At 55.5% G+C, this 25,496-nt stretch overlaps 2 protein-coding genes across 5 annotated transcripts; one reads left to right on the forward strand and one right to left on the reverse strand.

The window, feature by feature from the left end:
- Positions 1-145: 145 nt before the first annotated feature.
- Positions 146-3,879, forward strand: HSD3B7 (hydroxy-delta-5-steroid dehydrogenase, 3 beta- and steroid delta-isomerase 7). 4 transcript variants are annotated; one of them, XM_015460382.3, is made up of 7 exons: positions 146-472; positions 873-992; positions 1,217-1,372; positions 1,641-1,749; positions 1,824-1,923; positions 2,282-2,444; positions 2,949-3,879. In XM_015460382.3, exons 1-7 carry the CDS (start codon positions 148-150, stop codon positions 3,359-3,361), a joined length of 1,386 nt encoding a protein of 461 aa, XP_015315868.1. In that variant the 5' UTR covers positions 146-147; the 3' UTR covers positions 3,362-3,879.
- Positions 3,880-7,037: 3,158 nt separating this feature from the next.
- Positions 7,038-22,786, reverse strand: STX1B (syntaxin 1B). The gene is given in 10 exon segments (NM_174618.2): positions 7,038-7,431; positions 7,691-7,801; positions 7,893-8,030; positions 9,891-9,964; positions 10,142-10,250; positions 10,629-10,702; positions 13,604-13,678; positions 13,780-13,879; positions 14,084-14,158; positions 22,692-22,786. Coding segments are annotated over 10 exon segments (867 nt in total). The 5' UTR covers positions 22,722-22,786; the 3' UTR covers positions 7,038-7,350.
- Between the last annotated feature and the right edge of the window lie 2,710 nt (positions 22,787-25,496).

Genomic DNA, 25,496 nt, shown 5'->3' on the forward strand with positions numbered 1-25,496 from the left:
TGATAGGCTGGACCAACCATCCAGAAATCCCCGCCAAGGCCAGCCAGAGCCAGGCCAAGGTCAGGCCTCCCTTCCCTTCCCAGAACCACAGCTGCTGCTGGGCTCCGGGTCTCCTGGGAGGTCCACCAAGAGGGAAACACTGATGTCATGCACTGGAGTGAGGTCACCCTGCCTGCCCTGTTCTGCAGCGGCCAAAACCCCTACTCAGCACCCACCCAGCAGGTTCTGTTTCCCCATCCCCATTCCACAAGCTCTCTGCTGGAACCAGAAGCCCATGCAGCACAGAGTGGCCACCAGAGGGTGCCCTGTGGCAAGGCTGGAGGGCGGAGAGGTGGAGGCTGGGCTGGTCTCTGTTCCTGGAATGGGCCAGGAGGGAGGAGGAGCAAGCGGAAGGGGACCGTGTGGCGCTGGCCCAGGAGACACAGAAGACCGCCTCGGTGCCTAGTTGGGCGCCCTAGGACTCTGGCTGCAGGTAGGTCCCTTCCCCCAGCTCCGCCCTTCCCGCCTTCCTCTACCCGCTGCCCCAGCTCCCTGCCAACCACCCTTCATTTTTGGCCCCTGAACTTCTCCCTCCCTCAAACCCTGACCCCTTCCTCCATGCCAAGCCTGCCCCCTTATCTCGGGAACTGCAGCTGGTAGGGTCAGAGGGCAGGTAGCCTGGCCACTTGCACTCACAGCCACAGCCTCCAGAAAACGCTCCGGCCCCTGGATCATTGCTCCGGTTGACTGAGTCAGAGGCCCCTTCTAGGAGGAAAGGGGCAGCCCGTGCTGGGGCAGTCGGCGGCAGGCCACCCAGGTGAGGCAGGGTGTCTTTCCCCAGCCAGGTATGGCCGACTCTGCCGAAACCCAGGAACTGGTATACCTGGTCACAGGTGGCTGTGGCTTCCTGGGGGAACATGTAGTCCGAATGCTGCTGCAGCGGGAACCCCGGCTCCGTGAGCTGCGCATCTTTGACCTACACCTGGGTCCTTGGCTGGAGGAGCTGAAGACAGGTGACTGGGGGGAGAGATGGGGGAGGGACAGCAGAGGGTGGGGAGGGTGTGGACTCCTTTCCGAGTGGCGGAAAAGATGATGCCTGTTATGTCTCTCCGGGGGAAGCAGATAGGATGAATGAGTCATTAGGAAAATGTGGCTCCTGAGGGTGTGGGCCAAGCCCAGCAGCTGGCTGATGGTCTCAGCTCTGACATTGCCTCCGCCCGCCCCTACCCGCTCCCAGGGCCCGTGCAGGTGACGGCCATCCAGGGGGATGTGACCCAGGCCCACGAGGTGGCAGCGGCCGTGGCCGGAGCCCACGTGGTCATCCACACAGCTGGGCTGGTGGACGTGTTTGGGAAAACCAGTCCTGAGACCATCCACGAGGTCAACGTCCAGGGTAAGCTGCTCCCTACCTGTTCTGACCGTGTCCTTAGTACTCCCTGGCCCGTGGCCTGATCTTGGCTGTTTGTTCCCTGCTCCCTTTTTGACCCTGACCTCTGATCACCCTGTGACAATCTGTCCCTTCTGCCCCTGTGGTGGCAGGCCGGTCCTCACTGAACTCTGTGGTTCTCCCCAGGCCTGGGGAAGGCGGGCACGTATCCTCGTCCAGTGTTGGGATGGGGAGGAAGCTTCAGTTTGGACACACAGCCCCCTACCTCCCTCAGGCACACAGAATGTGATCGAGGCTTGTGTGCAGACTGGAACACGCTTCCTGATCTACACAAGCAGCATGGAAGTCGTGGGGCCCAACATCAAAGGCCAGCCCTTCTACAGGTGAGCTGAGGCCCCCCGTCCTCCCAGGGCCCCACCTCCCTCAGCACTAAGAACGTTCCCTCTCCCCCTACTAGGGGCAATGAGAACACCCCCTATGAAGCCGTACACCGACATCCCTATCCTTGCAGCAAGGCCCTAGCTGAGCAGCTCGTCCTGGAAGCCAATGGAAGGGAGGTGAGACTTGAAAAGATGAGATGTGGGAGATGCGGCTGCCTGGCAGAGGCAGAACCTGAGCCTGTGGGCTTTTTTTTTTTCCTTCTGGCCACACTGCATGGCATGTGGGATCTTATTTCCCCAACCAGGGAATTGAACCCTCACCCCCTGCTGTGGAAGGGTGGAGTCTTAACCACTAGACCTCCAGGGAAACCCCTGGGTTTTTTTTGTTTGGTTTGGTTTTTGTTTTTGTTTTTCTCAGCATGGGCTCCTTTGCATCCTGCCTTGGTTTCCTTCCCTCTCCAACCCGAAGGGACCAGGGCGGAAAACAAAGCACAAGATCCTTGGTCTGAGCAGGGCGTGCCTTTTTTGCTCCCAGGTCCTGGGGGGGTTGCCCCTAGTGACATGTGCCCTGCGTCCCACCGGCATCTACGGCGAAGGCCACCAGATCATGAGGGACTTCTACCACCAGGGCCTGCGCCTGGGGGGCCGGCTCTTCCGGGCCATTCCAGCCTCTGTGGAGCATGGCCGAGTCTACGTGGGTGAGGCCCGGGCTGGGTGGTGGGGGAGGCTAAAAAAAAACAGGGGCAGGACTCGTGTGGTTCTCAGGAGTGGGGGGTGTTATATACTCCAGCTAAAAAAGGACAGTTTATACATGGGCCAGAGCAGACTCTGATATGTGGGCATCGTCTTCACAGGCCATAGAGGAAACAGCATCCTTGTGAGTGGGGAAGGCTGACATAAATACCAAGTCATAGGCTGAAAGTGTTGCAGTTTTGGGGGTAGCATCTCCTCAGGAGAGAAGAAGGGGGAGCATCTCCCCAGGACCAAGAGAAGAAGGAACTGTATCCATACAGGCTGGCCTAGGGGAGCACCTGGCTAGGCAGCCTTCAGTAGGGCTGTAGTGACGTGGGTGGTATCTATGCGGACCCGAGAGGGTGGCTTGCTCATGCGCTGGCCCAGGAGACAGCAGCATCTGTGTGGTTACCAGGGCACTCAAGGACATACTCCCCCCCATTCTCTCCTCGGCACCCCCACCGCCACAGGTAACGTGGCCTGGATGCACGTGCTGGTGGCCCGGGAGCTTGAACACCGAGCTGCCCTCATGGGCGGCCAAGTGTACTTCTGCTATGACAACTCGCCCTACAAGAGCTATGAGGACTTCAACATGGAGTTCCTGGGTCCCTGCGGACTGCGGCTGGTGGGCACCCGCCCACTAATGCCCTACTGGCTGCTGGTGCTCCTGGCCGCCCTCAACACCCTGCTGCAGTGGCTGCTGCGACCGCTGATGCTCTATGCGCCCCTGCTCAACCCCTACACACTGGCCGTGGCTAACACCACCTTCACCGTCAGCACCGACAAGGCTCGGCGCCATTTCGGCTACGAGCCCCTCTTCTCCTGGGAGGAGAGCCGGACCCGCACCATCCGCTGGGTGCAGACCGTGGAGGGCTCAGCCTAGTGACGGAGCAGCTGGGCCCAGAGCCTGGCATGGCGCGGCATCATCAGGTCCCAGAGCCCTTAGACCCTGGTGGGGAGGGCAGGCTGAGCCAGAGGAGGGGGCTGATGCCAGACTGGCGGTCCCAGAGCCCTCCACCTTGGAACCCAGGAGCCTTGAGCCTGTGTCTTAATGTCCCTAAGTTCTAGGGCAGGGTTTGGGGGCAGGCATGTCTGTGTCTTCACTCTCAACTCAGGCCTCATGGCTGCTTAGTGAGGATCTGACCGCCCTGATGTTCTCAACGACACCATCCCATTTCTGGCTTTCCGAGCAGAATGTGGGCAGAAATCCTGCAGGCCTTCATTGCTGGCTCTTGGATGTCCTTCGTGATCCTCAGGCCTTGGTTTCAGAGTAAAGACGCTCTCTTAACTCTTCCCACCACCTTGGTCCCTGCTTGGGGGTCACAGTCCCATGATTTTAAACATTTATTACCTTTAGACATCTATCTTTTAATACTTGTCAATAAAGGCTGAGGAAGTCTATGTATTTTTCCCTTCTTGCCCCCTACTCTGCCTGAGGTTGCCCCAGTAATGCGTACCTGTCCAAGCCCTGGATTAAAACTCCTCTGAGCCTGTGCCCATCCCCCCAGCCAGCACCCACCCCCCACCTCCCACCATGTCTCTCCCACCCCCACGGCGCCCGTCCCGTGTGGGGACAGAAGGAAGTGAGCACACAGCATCCCGCTGTTGGATTGGTTGCTATTTCTCCCGTCCCACGGGGCCCGACCCGGCCCGGGGTGGGGGTGGGGGGGCTCTGGGGACAGGACATGCAGGGCAGGGGCGGGGGGCAGAATTTTCCTGTATTTTATCCATTTGCAACTTGGTCACCAATAGAGAGAAATGGGACTCTGAGGGCTAACAGGAGAGGATGGCCTGGCTCTGGGCCCCCAGCCAGGCCCCAGGAGTCCTGTCCCCTCCGGGGAGGAGAGGGAAAGAGCTCTAGAAACCAACGGAGAAACAGAAGGGGCAGGGGCTCATGTCAGCAAACACGGCTACATCACGTGACACGCCAGCGACACAGAAACACACGCCAACGCACACGGTTGCACAGCAGGCAAGGGGGGGTCGGGTGGGGGAGGAGGGAGCCGGGGGCCACCCATCTTGTCCTCTGCGGGGCAGGCTGGGGGTGGGGCAGGGTGAATGCATAGAACACATCATGTACACACGCTCGAGGCGTGGCAAGAGCGTGCATCAACCCACAGGCACATGGGATGGACACGCAGTGTGCTTCGTGAAAGGCAGGGCTAGGGAGAAGTGGGGGGGGAAGCAGCGAGCCCTGGCCAGGCCCGGGACCACCCACGGGGCACACAGGGGCTTGATGGTGGTAGGGGCTCGGCGGGCAGGTGGGCAGCACACACTCGTCTGAGAACATGCAAGAGACACCAGCCCCCAGACAACAGTTCCAGGACACGCACGGACACAGCAGCCAACAAGCAAACACATCCCGTGGTGGGTGGGACTCGGAGAAGCAGACCCTCAGGGATCCTTTGGTCCATCTGAGGCCCAGAGATGGGCAGTTACAGACCTAATGCCACTCAAGGAGGCAGCAGCATCTCTCCAGCCATGGCTCCACCCTTCTTGTGGCCCCAAGGCCGTGGGAATTCCGGAAACACCTGGGCTGAGAGGGTATCCTGGCTGGGCGGCCGGAAGGAAAAAGGGTTGGGTGGGGGGTGCTGGGGCCTGCTCTGACGTCCCCAAAGAAGCCTGAGTGGGAGCAAGGGGGGCTACAGTCAGATCCGGGGGCAAACTTCCTGTCCTGACGAAGGGCACTGTGGGAATGGACAGGCAGGCGCCCCTCCTGAGGAAAGCCCACCTTAGGAGTCCCGTGCATCTATGGGCCATACACACAGGCAGGGCCCAGCCAGGTAGGGAGGAGGTTGGCTATCTGAGCTGGGGCTGGGGTGGGGTGGGGTATTACGTTCCAGAAGGTTACAAGTGCATTGTCTCTCTCACGCACACACGCTTCACATGAAGAGGGCCTCCAGGAAACCATGTGTACACACACCAAAGTCCTCCACCTTGTGCACACGTATGTTCCTGGGCCAGTGGAGTGGGAGGCTTCGAACACTGTTCCCTGCCCATGTACCCCTCCCCCACCTGCCACCCAATGCACACATCCACCCATGCATGTGTTGTCTACGCAGCAAGGGAGGAGTTGGCGCCTTCCTCACCATCACAAACCCGGGCCCGTCACAAACTCTCAGACTCACCCTGTGGGGCAACAGCTATTGGTGACACTGCAGCAGGAGTCATGTCCAGGGAATGGGTCCCATGACTCAGCCCACTCCAGTACGTCTGAAATATGCAGTTCCCTAAACCCCAAAGGCCAGCACATCAGACGGGCCGATAGGGACCATCACCGGCCTCTTTTCGGTTCTGAGGTTAATTCTCAAGAATGTTCTCATTCTGAAAGCCGGGGGCAGCCCCTGCCATTCCCCTGATCAGTAGCATTTCCCACCAACAGCCTTTCCAGGAGACATTCGTGTGTCCCGGTGCCAACCTCTACAGGCTTCGTGCTGGTGTCAGCATGCACTGGGCTCCTGTGTGCATGTGTGTGTGCCTGGGTGTGGCCTCATCCCCGTGGCAGGTAGGAGAACACTGAGGTGTCCCAGCTTCTACACGTCCAGGCCTACGTGACAGAGAAAGATAAGCATGTGGGCTTGTGTGCACAGGGGCTTGGACCACGCAGAGCAGGAAGCGGCCATTGCACAACGTTGATGGAGCCATGTGTGGCCACACCCAACAGCGGCCAGCAGCTCTGGGGAGAGAGGGAGCAAGCAAATAACTTGGATCAACAAACTTGGACAGGGCACAGGTCCTTGCAGGTGAATGGATGTGGGTATCATACACAGCGGGGCAGAAACACACTATGTAGAAATCCTCTACACACACATACGCACACACAATTGCAGACGTACTCTAGATAGCGTAGAAATATAGATTTCTGTGCCCATCCAAAACAGGTGTCCCATGCAAAATGTAGAGGGTTCTATCTCAAGAGAACACCTACTGACACTTTAGACACAGCCTAGATATTCACACACACACACACACACACACACATCCCTCACATCACTTGCCAGGGGAAATGCACACAGATACACAGGCTAAGCTAGATTATTTACACGTGTATGTGTCCACTTGCTTGCCTCGGCTGAACCCCATATGCACACACGTGCTCCCTAGGACACAGGCCAGCCCCGGGGGTGACTAAGCCAGGAGCGCTGGCTCCACACCATGCTGGGGTGTCTGCCACGACCTGTGTGTACTTGGGCCAACCTGGATCCTCAGGGAATGAGTGTGAACCTCTGCACACATACAACCTGCCCCATTTGTAGCAGACTCAGGGGAAGGGGGCATGTCAAGGGAGGCGGTGCTGTTACATTGGATTTAAACACCCAAACACAAAATTCCACGGACACAAACTGTGTATCCATGGATCCGTGACCACACACACACACACACACACACACACACACACACACACACACACACACAAAACCCTGTTTACAGAAGACAGAAGAGTGGGGCTCAGTGGGCTGCTGTGTCACACCCGGCCACAGTCCACACAACAACCCAGAGGAAGGGGGAAAGCTCGGACAACACACAAACTTGACGTGGGGGGGCAAGAAGGGTGATCGGGTGCTTGTACACGCAGCTACACACGTACACACACGCACACACGCTGGGGTGTCCACACGTCTCGAGCATGTGCCGGCGGCATGCATGTTGGTGTGCATGTGTAATCGCGCCTGCTGCTATCTACGTGCGGGGGCGAGGGTGGTCCATGGTCGGGGGAGGTCCAGGGACTCCAGGGTCTGACGGGCGGTAAAGGTTAAGGGGGGCTGCCTGTGTTGAGGGTGAGCCTGGAGCAGGGGATGGAGTGAAGGGGCGGTGGGGGTATTGCTCCCGATGTGGTGGGGGAAAGGTCTGGGAGGGATAGGGTGGGGGGGCCTACAAGCCCAGCGTCCCCCCAATGGATGACGCCAAGACCACCCCCAGCACCACACAGCAAATGATTATCATGATTTTCTTCTGCAGGCAGGAAGGCCGAGGGGGAGGGAGGAGACAGGGAGACCGAGAGATAAAGAGACAGACAAACCGAAAGACGGATGGGGAGGATGGTGTGAGGGAAAAGAAGAGGGGAGAGAAAACAGAAAGAAAAGGAAGAGGTCAGAACCAGAGATAAGGCCTCTCGTGGGATTTCATCACTCACCTCAGCCCCGGCCCGAGCCCAGCCCCGCCCGCTCGGCTTCAGCCCACCTGCTCCACAGGCCCACCCGCCCCCGCTCACCCTCCGGGCCTTGCTCTGATATTTCACAGCTTTCTTGGTGTCAGACACGGCTCGCTCCACGTAGTCCACGGAATGTTCCACATTGTACTCAATGCGGTCAATCATTTCGCCCTATGGAGGAGACATGCATGGGACGGGGTGGGAACTGGGGCTGGAAGAGGGGACCCCCAGGGGACCCAGACGAGGCTCCCCGAGGCAGTACCTGGCTCTCCACCAGCATGGCCATGTCCACAAACATGTCATGCAGCTCACGGATGCTGGTTTCCAGTTTGATGATCTCGTTGTGCCTCGTCTCTATTTCGTTCAGCGCCTGCTTTGTCATCTGCGAGTCCATTTTGATCTAGGGTGATGGGGGTGGGAAGGGTGAGTTTGGGGGGTGGGAGGGGAGCTGCAACCCATTCACTCCCAGAAGAGCATCTGGGTTCAAATCTGGCTGGTGCTTACTAGCTGTAACTGTGGATAAACTGCTTAACTTCATGGAGTTTCAGTTTCCTCACCTAGAAAACTGATACTAAGTGCCTGCTTCACATGGCTATGTGAAGACTGCGTGACTGTGTATATTGATTAGAATAGTGCCTGGCACACAGAAAGCACTAAAGAGACATGTGTTAAATTACAAAAAGTAAAACTTGGGTACTTCTCTAGTGGTCCAGTGGCTAAGATTCTGTGCTCCCAATGCAGGGGTCCTAGGTTCGACCCCTGGTCAGGGAACTAGATCCCACAGGCCATAACTGAAAGATCCTGTGTGCCACAACTAAAGACCCAGCGCAACCAAATAAATGAATATATTTTCAAAAAGCCTCTAGCACACACCAGGAAGGGAGATGGGGGTCCTGGACCCCCACCAGGATTGGGGGCCACCATCTGGTCAATGGTGGACACAGTAACACAACCAGGTATACCGCCTCCCCACAAAAGCCAGATCACTCATTTTCCAAACCACTCACAGTTTAGAAAGCCACTCTTCTGCTCTAAAACCCTCCAGGGCTTCCCACTACCCACAGTCTACACACCTTTTACTTTAGCAATCAAGATCCCATCTTCCTTTCTGTCCTTATCTCCCCAAATCATAAGAGCCCACATCATCCAATGGCTCTTTGGCAACTGGTCCACTCTCCCTGTCTTTATTCAGTCTGTCCTCTTTGTCTGGAATGTCGTTTGCCCATCTTCCTGTGTCCAAATGCTCCTTGTCTCTTAAGGCACACAGCTCAATGCCACTTGCCCCAGGAAGCCTTCCTTGACCCTAGAAATGAATACTATTTTAGGGCCCATCTGCATCCTGTTCAGCCTTCAGGCAAGGTACCGACAGCCTTGCACCGCAATGATGGTGGGTCAGTTGGCAGGGATCAGCTCTATATCCTGAGAACCACTTATAAGTTTTCCCTCTACTCGCAGGCAGACTGACAGACATCCCGGGCAGAACTGTCTGGGAGGGCTCCGGGCTAACTGACTCATGAGCGATTTTCTCAAAGCTAATTTAACAAAGTCAATTCTCTAAATAACAATTTGCTGAAAACTGCTAGACAATCAGTGAACAGACTTTAATCCTGGTCTAGAAACCTAAACCAGAGTCATTCTGCCACCCACCAGAAGCAGAAAGAGAGCCAGAACCTGTCAGCCAGGGCAAAAGTCAAGAAAGAGAAAGAAGAACTACGGTGGAGGGGTACAGCTGGGGAAAGTCCATCTATTTCACATATAAGACGGCAAGGGCAAAACTTCAGCAAAACTAAAACTAGTTTTTTTTTTTAAATCTTCAAAACGTAGGCAAATTAGTCACTTGGTGAAATGACCTGTGTCACTAGGGAGAAGTGTATCCTTGTACTGAAGAGTCATGACTGGACTGCATCCTTCTCTGCCTCGAGTTGTGTGACCTCGGCAAGTCATTTAAGCTCTTTTTTTAAATTTGGGTCAGATTTCCTCATGTGTGAAATGCAGCTGCCTCAGAGGCTTGTGGTGAGGAGTAAAGGAGTTTAGTAGGTAAATGTAAATAGGTACAGTGCCTACAACAGTGCCCACTCCCGTCTGCCATTTTTATGAGGCTGCCTTTCTGCTCAGCCCCCACGGAATTCCCCAGTTCCAGATTCAGACTTCCCGACGCTTGTGATTTCAGGGTGGACTTAGGACCTTGAGTTCAGCCTAAGCCTGGGGAGGAACGATGAATACTCTGCAAGTACAGACCCCACCCCTACGCGGGGCTCACATCGTCCGTGAAGATGGCCAGCTTTCCACTCTCCAGCATGTCTTCCAGTTCTTCGTTGGTTGTGGTCCTTCCGGCTGTGGGGAGAAAGGGCTCTCTGTTCAGTGACTGGGCCAGCCTGGGGGGCCTAAGGCGATGGGACCCCGGAGCCCACCCTCCCACCTGGCCTATGGCCCACCGAGGGGAAGGGCCTGCCTGGAAGGAGTACGCGACGGCGGGGGTGGCAGGGTTGGGGGTAGGGGAGTCACACGCACTGATCTCCAGCTGCCGCTGGATCCGGTCCTTGCAGCGGTCCCGGTACTTGGACTGGGTCGCGTTATATTCAGTCATTACTTCCACGAACTTCCGGGAGAGTGTGGAGTGCTGGGGTGGAGGTACAGACAAATTAGGAGGCAGGCAGCAGAGACAGTGGAGGGATGGAGTGGGCAGGAGGGATTGAGTAGGCCTATGGCCCTTTCTTCAGCTCGTGCCACGATCCCAACCCCTCACAAGAGCGCAGTTCCTTAGCCCCAATACCTACATCCTACACCCAAACCGACCAAAGCGGCCAGGCAAGGGCCCTCCGCCGTAGCCCCGCCCCCGCCCCACCCAGTCTCCTCCTCGGCCACGCCCCATTCCTGGGCCTGCTCTGGGCTGCCCAACCCCAACAGGCAGGGCTCCAGCCTGGACTCCTCCCCTGCCAGGTCCCTTCTGCTTTGGTCCTGGCCCTGGCCCTGACCGTGCCTGGCCGCTGACTCCTACCTGGGTCTTGCGGATGCGCAGGTCCGCAGAGGAACGATTCAGTCCCTCCTCCTGTTCAATGCTTTGCTCGATCGCTGTGGGAAAGAAGACACAGTGGCGGGCGGGCGGGCGGGAGACCCGGGGCGTGCGGGGCGGAGGCTTGGGACATATGAAGGGGTAGACATCCTGAGGCAGGCCGCAGGCCTGTGAACAGATGTCACACCCAAGCAAGGGCAGGCAGTAAAGACTGCAGGGTGGTGAGGCAGGAGGCCGGCGGATAAAGGGATCAACATTTGAGGGGGCCTGGAAGGCAAGTAGGAGGGGAGATTGAGCATCAGTTGGTCACCAGACAGGGGGGCTATTTGTTCTGATGGAGAGACTGGGTCTTTGAAAGTCTGTAACTCCTGCCCAGCCTCCCAGTCGACATCCTCTGTATGAATGGGAGGGTACTCTCTACTTTTTGCAACCTCAGCAAAGGGTCAGGAACCCATTGTGGGACTTTACTGGTGGACTGCAAGGAGTTTCAGGCAGGTCAGGTTCTAGTAGCCGCCCTTTCCTGGGAAAATCCCGGGGTAAGCAGATGGATGTTCCAACAGAGAAAATAGCTCTCCTCCTTCCCAGGTGGCACTAGTGGTAAAGAACCCACCTATAGATGTAGGAGACATAAGAGATGTGGGTTTGATCCCTGGGTCAGGAAGATCCCCTGGATGAGGGCGTGGCAAGCCACTCCAGTATTCTTGCCTGGAGAATTCCATGGACAGAGGAGCCTGGTGGGCTACAGTCCATAGGGTCACAAAGAGTCGGATATGATGGAAGAGATGGACATGACTGAGCACACACACACACACACTGCCTTAGAAAATGACCACTGTCCCAGGAATCCCCACTGCTAAAGGATGTTCTGGAAAAGCACACAGATTAACTGGGGTTGCTGCTTCTAGATCATACACTCCCCACACTTATTCAGATTTTCTATAAAGGAGCTTGTGAGTAAAATCGGCTGGGCTCCGGAAATGCAGCCTGAATGAAACACAGGCCCTCTCAAAAAGGGAAAAGCCTCCAGGCCATTCCTAAGAACATAGCTTCACTGTTCCTGGCAGCGCTGGAGGTATGAGGCTGGATGGTGCCCCAGCGCTCCCCTGCCAGCCACGGCGGGCCAGTGAATGCATGACATCTCTGTTTCAGCTGCTACGGGAAAAGTCCAGAAACACACACCCAAGGATGTTGGAATCACTGGCCCTAGACTGGGACCCTATTGTCAGGCTTGGGGCTGGGGTCAAATCCTGGAGGAAAGGATCCTTTAATAAGGTCTCAATGACTTCTTCCAGCAATCCTGGGAGTTCAGTGATAGCAGTCCAGATTTCAGACTAGAAACTGAGATTGAGATGGAGAAAACAACCATTTGAGGTCACAGACAAAGCCAGAGGTCATGGCACCACACAGCTGGAGCAAGATGGAGAAGATGCTCTCTTTTTCTGGAGCTCTGAAAGGTCAGCTTCTCTAAGGCATTGCCACTTTTCCTATCTTCTTTCTTGGCTGTTTCTGAAGTCCTAAACCATATAGCCCTCCTCATGGTCTCATGTGTGCTAGGTCGCTTCAGTCATGTTCAACTCTTTGCGACCCTATGGACTGTAGCCTGCCTGGCTCCTCTGTCCATGAGATTTTCCAGGCAAGAATACTGGAGTGGGCTGCCACACCCTTCTCCAGGGGATCTTCCCAATCCAGGCACTGAACCCGTGTCAAGGTCTTATACAGCATGTTAATGTCAGAGTTCCATAGGCTCAATGAAATCGCTGAGTACAGAGATTTTTAAACTGTGTTCCATGGATCCCTGCTTCTGAGAAGGAACCTCAGAGGGGGCTGTTGCTCGGAGTGATGGGAAGCCAGGTGCATAGGGCTCTGGGACTCCCAACCCCAGGTCAGCCAGAACAGTCTGACATTTATGTGTTGTATATAATGGAATTTGGGGTGAGATTTCACTTAGGAAAAAAAGATTTTGCTACCCCCCAAAAAAAGAAAGAAAAATGAACAAGCTCCACCCCGCTAGCTTTGAAATTGCTTCAGTAGTTCTTACTGTACTGATGAGGAAGCTGAGGGTAGGGTACCTGTCCAGAATGAGTTAATGATGGAAGTGGGCTCCCTCTCTCTGGATTTGCAATCAGTGAGCTCCCAGTTTGGATCATTCTGCTTTCCAGCACACTCTCCTAAGTGCACAGGGCTTACAGATCAGCACTAGAGGCTCACATATGACCTCCTGTTGAATCTGGGAAAGCATGAGTCCCTGTCCTCATCTCCCTGGACCAAGGTCATTGTACTCAGGGCCAGACATCTGACATGACTCCTTTCCCCCCAGAGCCCAGCAACATGCCTCAGACAGAGGAGTGCTTGGCAAGTGTTTTCTGATGCTGAATTACCAGGAGCACACAAATTAACATCATGGTAATGCTGCTGAATTCCCCTGGCACCAACAGATAAGGAGGTTCCCAACCCACAATGCTTTGGGGGAAGGTGGTTATTACCAGCACCCAAGTCCTTAAATTAGAGTGAATACATGAGCATTTGGCAAGTCCCTCCTGCAAGCTTGCCAGCCCCCTGGTGTCAGCCACACAGTCCAATCTGTCCTGAGCTAAGGATACCAATTCAGAAGCATTTGCTGAGCCCACCTACTGGGTGCTGAGCGCTATGTCCGGCACCTGTTCAGGAGAAATGAGGCCTCTGTGAAACGAAAGCCACCTGGAAGATTATATTTTCTCAGCAGATCTTCTTGCCGATGGAGAGCTCGGATGCAATTTGGACAGAAACCCTCCTCTCTCTCATTTCCCTGTCCTGTCTGTATCTTTCTCTGTGGCATCTGGAGCAAATTGGAAAATCTGGGATTTTATGCCTTCTCACTGTTTAGGAATTTGACTCCTTGAAGTTTGTAGATATTTGTCATGGTTTAGTCCAATGGAAGGCAGACTTGTTTCCCTCCTTGGTCAGGGGATGGCATTTCTCACCTTTCAACTTGGATCGAACCTTGTTGGCCGTCTTCTTGATGTCTGTAGTGAGGTCCTCCAGCTCCTGTTTGGTCTCTGAGGGGGAGGCGACGGGATGAGAGGGATGGGTGAGACGTTTGGGTGGGACCCCAGCCTCCTTCTGCCCCAGCTCCCAACCACCCAGCAGTAGTACTCACTCTCATCCGGGTTGGGGGCGGCCAGGATGGCACTGTGCTGTTTTTTCACTTGTTCCACATCCTCTGACAGCTTCTCAATGCAGCCCCGGATCTCTTCCACCTGGGGCAGCAAATTGGCTATACCCAGCCAAGTCGTCGGGCCAGACAAAGGGATTCGGGGGTGGTGCTCAGTCAGGGTTCAGGGAAATGGGCCAGACCCAGAACGGCTGGTAAAAGGCCAAGGGGATGGAGGAGTAGAGAGAGGGATGGGGGTGTGGGGGGCCAGGAAGAAGGCAGTTGTGGGTTGGGGGTCAGGTTCTGTTACCTGTTCAAAGAACTCATCCATGAAGTGGTCTCGGTCCACATGGACCACTTCTTCCTCATCATCGCTGTCTTTCGCCTGGGAGGCAAAGAAAGGCAGGGTCTGTGAGCAGTCCTGTTGCTCTGAGCTCTAGGCTCAGAGTGGGGGTCCTGGGAAGGGTCACATGAAGGGCGCCCAGAAGTCATAACAAATACTGAGTGTCCTGTGGCACAGGGTCCCGGAGGCCGGGTGGCTGACAGCCCAAAGGACACCTTGGAGGGAATTAGCCAAAGGCACCCTTACGGAGTAGAAGTGGTCCTGGGAGCGCTGTCACCCTGGAGGCGGGTGGTGCTCTGGACAGATGCTTTATCCAACCAGTGTGGAAGCATTTCCATATTGTAAAAACTGGCCAAATGTCAGCCTGGCAGTAACTGGCTCTGGGCTGCAAGAAGGGGTCTGACGTGGAGTCCAGGGAGCCTGACCCCTGCCACCATGCCCCCAGCCGCTCCCGCCAGGCTTCGCTGTGTTCCCTTCTCTTCCCCTCCAGCCTCCAACACGACTGGCCATGTCCCCTGTGCAAGGTCACTTCACTGCCAGTGGCGGGCATCAAGTTAAGCAAGCACAGTCAGGCCCGGGGAGGGCTGGATGCGAGACACAGAGAGCACCCCGACCTTCCTCCTCCCACCCACTCTCACCCCTCCCCGACTTTCCTCTGTGAAGTCACTTGCTTTCATCCAGCCTCTTCCAACTTCACACCCACCTACTCTCCCTTGCTTGGATTTCCCAGTTGCAACCTGCAGCTGCTCAGCCCTCCACCCCCAGGGCGCAGAGACACAAAGGGATTCACCCTCCCACACCGCCACCGTGGCCACCAGACAGGCCAGTGACATAGACAGAAGGGCTGATACAAAGGCACACAGAAATAGGCCCCCTGACACCCACACAGAGCTGCACTGACGTGCTGACGCTCACCCGCACACGGGCCCACAGCAGAGCTGCCTTCTGAACATGTGGACACACAGACGTGCAGAGCTCACCACCCCCACGCCCCCTGGGACACTGGGGAGGGCCCCCTGGGGCTGCGCTCTCAGCCTCTCTGAGCCTCAGGTTCGCATGCTCACTCAGATCTAGGAAGGAGGAAAAGGGGGGAGGGAGGGCTCCCCAGTGCTCCACACTCCTGACTCAAGACCCTGCTCGGGACAGAAGTCTGAGGGCCAAAGCTGAGCCCATTAAACTTAATTACATCTGGAGCCCTAATCAGCCTCCACGGAAATTTAAACAGAGTTCACCCTGATTTCCAGAAAAAAAAAAAAAAAAAACGAGCCAAGACTCAGACAGAATCTCACGACCAGAGCCTGAATGAAATCAAGACAGGAGCCAAAAGTGTCTAGCAGGGGATGTTGCCAGATGAGATTGAAAGAGGAGAGCTCGCCCAGAACCTCGACAGGGTCCCAGCAGACCGCAGACAGGACCCGACAGAAACCAGACAGCTCAGACCCAACCAGACTCACGCAGACAGATCGCAGACAGCTGAGATCGAACCTAGACAGAGCCAGATGGGAGCTAGATGCGATCTAGACAGCCGGTTAACTTGGAATCAGAGAGCCCCGACAGCACAAGGAAGAGATCAATGGAGATGCCCAGCTAGACCCTCTCAAAGGCACCCCAGCTTTCCACTGAAGCCTGGCTCAGATGGTCCCCAGGGATCCTCCCCATGCCATGTCAGAGAATGGGCTCAGCACTTCCATTTCATCTCCAAATATCTCCCGGGAAAGGGGGGGCTCCTCTTCTTAGCCCACAGCTGCCCCCAGAAGGAGGGGTGGTAGCCGGTGGGGCTTGGGGACCCTGAGGGGACTTTTGGCTCTTCAAGCCTCCAGCTGACCCGGAACCACACCCGCAGACCTTGGCCCCAAGAGGCTCTGGGCTGCTTGGCTCATCTTTGAGGACTCACCGGCCTCCCATGAGGTGCTAGCCTCAAAAAGCCAGCTGCCCCACGAAGGCATGTTCCTTCTCTGCCTTCAAGCACTTGGCCCACAGCCTGGCTGCCCACAAGTCATGAGGCCTCTCGCTGGCCCAGGTGTCTGGAAACTTTCCTGTTCTTTTCCCCCTCCCATGCTGACTTTCTGTGCGTCTTAGTTCCCCACCAGGGAAGCCCAACGCTGACTTTAGACTCCCTCAAGTCTCATCTCTCTCCCTCTCTCCTGTTGTCCCCAGGGCCAGGTCCTTGATTCTGCCCCGGGGCATCCTTGGCTGCCTGTTTACTTGCCCTTGAGAGAGGAGGAAAGGTACAGGCCCCAAGGATGACTTAGTTGGTGCACTAATTACAGGCAACTGAGAGCTAAACTCCTCTCCAGTTTCCAGACACTTCTCCATCTATAATCTCGTCTGATCCTTACCACCACAGCCCTCGAAAAACCTGTCCCCATTTCACAGATGAGGGAACAGGAGGGCAGAGGGGGAAGAGGAAATGGACTTGCTCAAGGGCACCCAGGCTGAAGGGCTGGAAAACCAGAGGCATAATCTAAGACAGGCCTCCTCCCAGACCCTCTTCTGTGGCTCAAGGCCACGCTGCCTCCTACCAGCCACTCCACCACCAGAGGGTTCCCTTCTCAGGTCCCCTCCTGACAAGGCCGAATCTGGGCAAAGCTCTGCGTCCGGAAAGCCTAGCAAAATATTAGCATCTGAGAGCGCCTTTGGCCTTGGTCTTGCATTCTTGTTATCTCATTTAATCTTCACTGAAATTCTTCAGTTTACCATTGGTCAGCGAAAGCTCATGAAAGTGTTAGTCGCTCAGTCGTGCCCGACTCTTCGCAACCGCATGGACTGTAGCCCGCCAGACTCCTCTGTCCATGGGATTCTCCAGGCAAGAATGCTGGAATGGGGAGCCATTCCCTTCTTCAGGGATTTTTCCCGACCCAAGGATGGAACCCAAGTCTCCTGCATTTCAGGCATATTCTTCACCATCTGAGCCACCAGGGAATCCCAGTTATGGCAAATGTTTACACAGCATTCTATGATGTGCTAAATGCTGTTTTAAGCACCCTGCCTTTATTTATCCATTTCGTTCTCACAACAGCCCCCTTTTATAGGTGGGGAAACTGAGTCACAGAGAGGCGAACACGCTTGCCCAGGTCAGCAGCTGGAGGGCCACACGCCTTCTTCCCTCTGAGCTTCAGTCTCTGCATTTGCTGAACGGCAATAAAATCAAGAAAGTAAAAGTGCTAGTCACTCAGTCGTGTCCAACTCTTTGCGACCCCATGGACTGTAGCCCGTCAGGCTCCTCTGTCCATGGAATTCTCCAGGCAAGAATACTGGAGTGGGTTGCCATTCCCTTCTCCAGGGGATCTTCCCACCCCAGGGATCGAACTCAGGTCTCCTGCACTACAGGCAGATTCTTTACCGTCTGAGCCACTGGGGAAGCCTGAGTCCTCCCTAAATGGTGGGCTGGAGGAGGCAATGAGACCACCAGGCAGGAAGAAAATGCCAGATGCTGCCAGAAATAATTACTGCTCAGGGAGGGTTGGTTGGTACCCACTGCCTTTCCCCTGTTACAGATGAGGAAACAGGCTCAGAGAGGTTGCCTGACCCTGCCTAAGACTTCACAGCAAATAAGGTCAAAGGTGAACTGAAGTGAATTTAGTCCCTGAACTGTGTGGTACTTAATCTCAGGCTCTTTCCCTCCTGTCCCTCTGTTTCTTCCTGGCCCCTAAAGAGTTGTCTCTGCTGTGTCCTCAGCACTGCTGAACTCCCGCGGCTGCGACAGAAAACCAGGAAGAGGTGCCAGGCTGCAGGAAGAGCCCAGACAGGAAGCCAGGGGTTCTAGCCTCCATTCAACTTGCTGGGTGACTCGAGGCAATTCGCGGCCCCTCCCTGGGCCCTGGCTTATCTGTGAAATGGGTGGGCCCTCCTCACTCTGAGGTATGCAATCTTCATCAAGAGCACAGCCTACATTTCTGGAAGAAGCTAACCAGCCTAAAAGAAAACAGGCTCCAGGCAAATAAGAATACCTCGGAAAAGATGATCACACACGCCCTTATCCACCTTAGGGACAACTGAAGCCTCAGTTTCCTCATGTGCGAAATGAAGATAAGAATTATATACATCAGACACATAGGTGTCAATAACGAGCCGTTGGGCTCAGTTACAAGTGCTTTGCCTGAATGAATTTAATCCTTACAGCCACTCCATGAAGTAGATACTCTTTTTATGGCCATTTGACCAATGAAGCAGAGAGAGATTAAGTAATTTGCCTAAGATCATACAGCTGATGGGGAGCCGACAGGGTGGGGTCTGGATTGGAGCCCTGGCGGTCTGCTCTTTACTGCCTGCCAACTCCTCAAGCGCTCAGGAGGATGAAATGGGAGAGTGTGGAAGCCCTGGGCACATTCTGGAACTGTCCTGGGGACAGGGGACATCAGATCCAAGCCTCTGGGTTCAGTCCTTCCTGACCAGAGACACCCGGGGCCCTCAGGGGTGTGTCAGTGGCGTGGCGACAACACAGACGCGTGGACAGAGGGAGTGGGGCAGTGTGAGCCAGCGAGTCCAGCACGGAGACAGACACGAGGGTGACTAAACCAGAGGTGGAAAGAGACTGGAACTGGGTGATACAAAAGTCATAGAGTGGGCCTTCCCTGGCAGTCCAGTGGTTAAGACTCTGAGCTTCTACTACAGAGGTCACGGGTTCAATCCCTGGTTGGGGAACTAAGATTCCTGCATGCCACATGATGCGGCCAAAAAAATAAAAGAAGTCATAGAGTGGGTATGTGTTTGGGTAAACACGTATGCATGCCCACACACACACAACGCACACGTGCTCACACCTGCTTCTCAGGGGCACATGCATCCTTTGATCTAGAGGCACCAGCCTCTCTCCACTGCACCCCCTGCTTCGGTCCATCTGTCTCCCTGACCCGGGCCTCTGCTCGATCCCAGCATCTAGTACAGTCTTCCCACCCCTACCTCTCTCCTCTGCCTTCCCCACCAACTCCTTCTTCATGCTCCCTCTGCCCCACAGAGTCATCATTTATCTAACAAATGTGTCTGATCAGTGTCCACTTCTCTCCTGGGTGCTGTGGAGAACAAGCCAGGAAGGGGGCCTGCCTCCAGGGAGCTGACATTCCAGGGGAGGAAGACAGACCGTGCAAAAGGAGCAAGACAATTTCAGACTGGACTCCGGTATATAGCAGGAAGGAGATAAAGCGGGAGGTGTAATAGAAATGGCCGTGGGGGAGGTTTGACATCCGAGCTAAGGCCCAGGGAGTTAACTGCACCGCAACCTGGAGGACACTGAATTCAACGCAGAGGGAACAGTGTTCAGGCAGAAGGAACAGCATTCACACAGAAGGACCAGCAGGTGCAAAGGCTCTCAAGCCGGGGGAGCTTGTGCGTCTGAATGGCAGAAACAATCCCTGTGCTGCTGGAGGCTATCAACCCATCACCCAGGGTTCTCCTGGTCCCTGATGGAGAATGTGGGGCCACTCTTTCCTTCTGCTGCATCAGGTCTGCACTTCTAAAGCATCTATGTGCCTATCCCACCTGTGAAGGCCCTCAAATTCCTCACCGCAGGCTCCCCTCCCCCATTTCCCAGTCTCCCCAACCACCCCCACCTCCGCCTTCCCACTCCAGAACTGCCTTCGCAGGCTATGCCCACAACACATCCCTTGTGGCTTCTCTCTGTAACCTTTCTCTCCACCTCACTTGCTCTCTTCCTGTCCTTTTCAGCCCATCCCTGGACCCACTCCTTGGACCCTGGGACACCCATCCAGTCAACTGACTCCCTCCTGCAGCCTCCACTCCAGCCCAGCACCTCCCAGTTGCCAACCAAAGGTGCCTGGTGATGTGGAAACAGAAAACCCTAGTTCACCCTGGCTCTGCCATTGACAGCTGTATGACCTTGGGCAAGTCAGGTTACTGCTCTGGCCCTTGATGTACTCCAAAATAAATTAGGGGCCACGTCTTGCCCATCCCAGGGGGCTGACAGGAGACTAAAGAGAAATAAACAAGTCAGCTACGGAATAACATACACTCGTGGAGCAATGCTGAGCCCAAGCCTCCTTCTAGGAGCCTCTGGCATAATTTCAATCCTCAGGATAGCCTTCCGAAGCAGGTCCCATTGCTACTCCCAATTCATTCATGAAGGAAGTGAGGACCAGAGAGGTTAAGCAACTTACCCAAGGTCACACAGGAGTAGCAAAGCTAGGATTTGAACCCAGACAGTCTGACTCCCAAACCTGTGCCCTTGAGTGCTATGTGATAAACCCCTTGGGACCTCTTAAAGTGCTACTGGAAAAAGACAGTCAGGACCCCCCAGGCTGACCTCCCCTCTTATCACTGACTTTCTGATCCCTCTCAGCCTCTCAGAGGCCCCTTTCCCAGGCCTCCCACACCCTGCCTGGTTTCTCCAGGCTTCCAGCCTTCTCATTCTCAATTCTGGTGGGGAGATCTCCACACTCCTTGCATCTGGAAGCTTTTTCCCACCCTACACGTGCCCTCCCGAATCTCCAGTTTCCTGGAGCCATGACTAACCAGAGCCATCAGCATTCAGTCAGCCCCCTTCATCCTTCCACCCTCGTCCCACCTCCACCACCGGCTGCCCCCAGCAGTCCCAGCAAACTGGATGCCTCCCCTTGGGGCAGGGGGTCCTTGACCCACTCAGATGAAGACTCTCAGCACTGCCTTCCCTGTATCCTGCTTTGCCTCTTCCCTCCCCCTCTCTAATCACGCCATGATTCCACTGTCACCTCACCCCCACCTGCTTTCCATCTCGCTGGGTTTGGGAGCCATGGCCCAGTCTTGGCAACAGCAGAGCTGGGTTCAAATCCAGACTCCTCACTTGCTAGTGGTGTGACCTTGGGCAAGTTTTCACCACTCTAGGCCTTGGGTCTTTTTCACCATAAAATGAAGCAGTCTCTCAGTCTGCCTACCTTACCAGGTGAGGGTCTAATGAGATTATGGATGGCAACCTGCTTTGGATGAAAACGGGGAGAGAAGGGGAATTTACAGCATCAGTGCTGGAACCAGCCTGCCTTTAAATAGCTGTGTGACTTTGGTCAAGTTACCTAACCTCCTTGGGCCTCAGTTTCCTCATCTGTAAAATGGGATAATGCTAGCACCAATTTCTAGGGTTGCTACAAGGATCAAAATGAGTTAATATGTATATAACACTTAGAACAGTGTCTGGCACATGAATGTTGGTTATTTTTATCACTCCCCTTTTCCTGATGCCTGAGTGTATAACTCAAAGTTTAACTGAAAAAAAAACCAAACCCAACCTTCAAAATTCCCTCTCTCATCCCACCTGTCAACCCATTTCTCCTAGAGGCAACAGTCACTTGCCTCCAAGCTCCTTCCTTTTGTCTTCCTGTAACCTGGTTCCCCATCCCCAAACCCAGGGGGCCCTCCGAAGACAGAGCTTTTTATCCTTAGTGTTGAGACTTCTCTTTCAAAGGCTAAAAAAGCAGAGACACATGTCAACTTGGCAGACGGGAAACCCAGAATCCTGTCTGATCTTCCCATCCACTTGCTTGGTGACCTTGGGCAAATTCCTACCCATCACAAACCTCGATCTCCTCATCTGTCAAATGGGATAATAACCCAGGGGGAACAGCCAATAGGCTCCTAGTCAAGTGCATCAGGCTACATCAGTTGGGTCTAGTACTTTATTAGCATAACCCCCGGGCCCTGAGCATACCGCAGGCTGTCAGCTCTGCCTCCTTGGGCCCCAGGTCATTTCTCCAATGCCCCTAGCCTCCTCCCAGTCCCAGAAACCACTCTTATCAAGCCCCCATTCCCCAGCCTCTTCCAAATGGCAGCTTGCACTGCAGACACCATGCCACCCTCCTCCCTTGTCACCCAAATCCAACTCACTGCCTGGCCGGACTCCTGGAGCCAGGCCTCTTCAGGCCTGCAGACCGGGGGCCCATGCCAGCTCACCCCTGATGGTTCAGGATGCCCCAGTTCCCCCCAGTGGGGCACAGTCCATGGCACACAACCCAGTTCCAGGGCCCTGTGCACGGAACCTCCTTCCGGTCTCCCCTGCAGCCCCTTCTCCCACCTCTGGGATCACTCTCTGTCCAGCCCTGGCCTCTGGCCATCTCCTGAGGCCACCCCTTCCCTCCTCATCTCTGAGAGGTGCCCCCTCCCCACGAAGAGCAACACAAACACACATTTCATTCACTGCTCAGTTAGCATCTCAGTCCCAACCTGTGTCCTTTCCCCCGGCCACCCCCAAATCTGGGTCCCGCTAGGCTCAGCTTGGCCCAGGAACTGCCCACATCCTCTCATTCAGCAAATCGGCCCAGCAGATGACAGCACCCTCCAGTTCTCTCCCCACACTCACTCTCTCCCATCCTCAGATGAGACCCCAGGGCCCGCCTGGGGACGTGGGGTGTCCAGGGTCCCTGAGACCTCTCCTGCCCCCAGCATGTCTTAATGGCCTCAACCCCTTCTAGCCACTGGCCCTAAAATGCAGGTTCATTGGAGACAGCAGGTACCTCCACATCTTGGGGCGCCCCTGCCACCAACCTCCCGCCTCATCATTTGCCCCCACGTCCCAGCACCTCCCCCACTCCACCCCCAGGAGTCCCCCAATATTGGGGTCCCGCCCCCCCATTCTCCCCACCCCCAGGCTCACACTCCGCAGCTCCTGAGTCCGATCCTTCATCCTGCGACGGCTCCTCCTCCTCCTCCTCCTCCTTTTCGTTCTCCTGTCTCTGCTTCTGCTCCCTGCCTCCTGCCTCGGTTCGGGAGGCCGGAGTCTAGGGGCGCCGAGGGGGCACCGGGGCCACTGGCTGGGGCCCGCGGGCGGGGGCGGAGTCGGGGGCGGCGGGCTGAGGGCCGGGCAGGGGCAGGGGCCTGGGCCGGGCTCGGCTCTGCCGGAGCTGCGGTGGCGATGCGGCTGCGGCACAGGCTCGGATGGAGGGATGCGGGAGAGCTGGAGCGCGGGGGAGGGGGGCGGAGGGAGGTAAGGAGGAAGGGAGGGAGGGGGGAACCAGGAGGGGGCGGGGAGCAGGGGGCATGCGCAGCGCCGGGGGCTGGGGGCGCCTGGGGGTTGTAGTCCGGGGAGGGGGACCCAGGAGGGAGGGAGATGGGAGAGGCCTAGAGGGGGGTGGGGAAGGGCAGAGCCACAGAAGGAGGGAGAGATGCGGAGAGGCAGGAGATGCGGCTGGAGGCGCAGAGATGCTGGTGTAGGGTGGGGGTGGCGGTTAGAATGTCAGAAAGAAGGGGTCAGGGAATGAGTTAAGGGAACAGCCTGGGGAGCGGTACTGTGGATCCCTTTACACCAAGAGATGCAGATAGATTTTATATTTTATGTTTGGGAGTATCCCTGTGAGTCTGGGCAGGACCACCTCTGTGTGTGTGTCCCTGCGGGGAGCTTTCTGGACACTAGAAATAGCGAAAGTGACCCTCTAGGTGGCTTTTGTGATGCAAGGAATCAGCCAAGCCTAGCTGAGAAGGACATGGGGCTTGTTTTTCTTTTTTTGCACGACCTTCCCCACTCTAAGTGTGAGAGTCCCTGGACAGCGTGGGTCTCAGAGCTTTGCTTGTCTACCTCCAGGGACAGGGAGCTCACCACCTCCGGAGACCTGGCCTATCTTTAGGTGGCTCTGTCAAAACAAAATCGGTCCTTGTTGGGAGGGGATTTCTGGTAACCTCAAGGGTCCAAGAACCCAGTCCTGTTCATTCATGGCCACCTTTCCTCTCTCCATCTTCACGGCTTAACATCACGTCAACTTCTCTACCCCTGCAATGGGGCCTTGGCCACCAAAAGGTCTCAAACCAGCTTTTTCAAAGGTCCCCAGTGACCTCCTCTAGGCCAGATCCATCAATTGCTCACCAGGCCTTATCCTCCGTGATCTTTCAGTGATGCATGACCCCAAGGACCCCTCTCTTCTTGACACCCTGCCTTCCTTGGCTCCCACCTGCCTCTTGCCTTCCACGCCTTCCCCTCCAAACTCTGGAGGTTGTTTCCCAACCTCCATCCAGACCCCCAGCTTCTTCTGCCTCCCCTCCGCAGCAGGATTCCCTGGGCCTCCTCCCAGGTTCTCTTCTTTCTTTACCCCCCACCTCCCCAGGTTCAGCCACACTGACATGACTACAATATCCACTCTATACCTGCATGCCAGGTCCTCAGGGCAGCACCTACTATGTGCTTGAGCACTGGGTGAGCACCAAGAACAGAAACCAAAACTGCAGTCTCAGATGTGGGGATCCATAACTATTGTGAGTGAAGCCAGGGCTTTGGCCCTGACCACCAAGACTGTGAGCCTCTTCTCCCAATGAGCCTCTTCCTGTGCTCACCATCAAAGAGGGCATCTCTGTCCATTCAGCCCCTCAAAGCAGATAGAAAGCTCTTCTTGGCTCCCTCCCACATCCAAAGAATGCTGCCATGTTCCAAGCATCTGCCAAGTCCCTGGTGCTCCACTGAGGAGCCCCCATAATTCTCCCAAGTGAATTCTCCCAAGCTACTGCCATTATCCCAAGTGTCCACATCAGGAAGCCGGCTTGAAATGCTTAAATAACAGCAAAGGGCAGGGCTGGGGCTCTTGTCTGCAACTTTTTTATTTTAAATTTTTATTTTCTGCCTACGTGCCGCATGCGGAATCTTAGCTCTCCAACCAGGGATTGGACCCCCACCCCCTGATTTGGAAGTGCAGGGTTTAAACCGCTGAACCACCAAGGAAGTCCTTGCCTGCACCTTTTGATGACAAAGCCCATTCCTGTAAAACCGCAAGATTCCAGCCCCTCCCTCCACTGTCAAATCCAGAGCTGTCGCCTGGGTTCCCCCCATCCCCACCACCCTTGTCAGTCTAGGCACTCACTGGTTTTTATCCAGACCATCAGAGCAGCCTCCTCTTGGGGACTTGCCTGGTGGTCCAGTAGTTAGGACTCAGCACTTTCACTGCCAGGGACCAGGGTTCAATCCCTCGTTGGGGAACTAAGATTCCGTAAATTATGCAAAGTGAACATGAAAGTCATTCAGTCATGCCGGACTCTTTGCGATTCCATGGACTATGCAGTCCATGGAATTCTCCAGGCCAGAATACTGGAGGGGGTAGCGTTTCCCTTCTCCAGGGGATCTTCCCGACCCAGGAATCGAACCCAGGTCTCCCACATTGCAGGTGAATTCTTTACCAGCTGAGCCACCAGGGAAGTGTAAACCCATGCAACGTGACCGAAAAAAAAGAACACCTTTCTTTCTGCTCTTCCCACCTGCAACCCTTTCCCTTCACGTCCTCAGATGCTGCTGCTGCTGCTGCAGCTGCTGCTAAGTCACTTCAGTCGTGTCTGACTCTGTGTGACCCCACAGACGGCAGCCCACCAGGCTCCCCCGTCCCTGGGATTTGCCAGGCAAGAACACTGGAGTGGGTTGCCATTTCCTTCTCCAATGCGTGAAAGTGAAGTCGCTCAGTCGTGTCTGACTCTTAGCGACTCCATG

The sequence above is a fragment of the Bos taurus genome, chromosome 25 (assembly GCF_002263795.3).
Source record: "Bos taurus isolate L1 Dominette 01449 registration number 42190680 breed Hereford chromosome 25, ARS-UCD2.0, whole genome shotgun sequence".
In the NCBI taxonomy this organism is placed as follows: Eukaryota; Metazoa; Chordata; class Mammalia; order Artiodactyla; family Bovidae; genus Bos; species Bos taurus.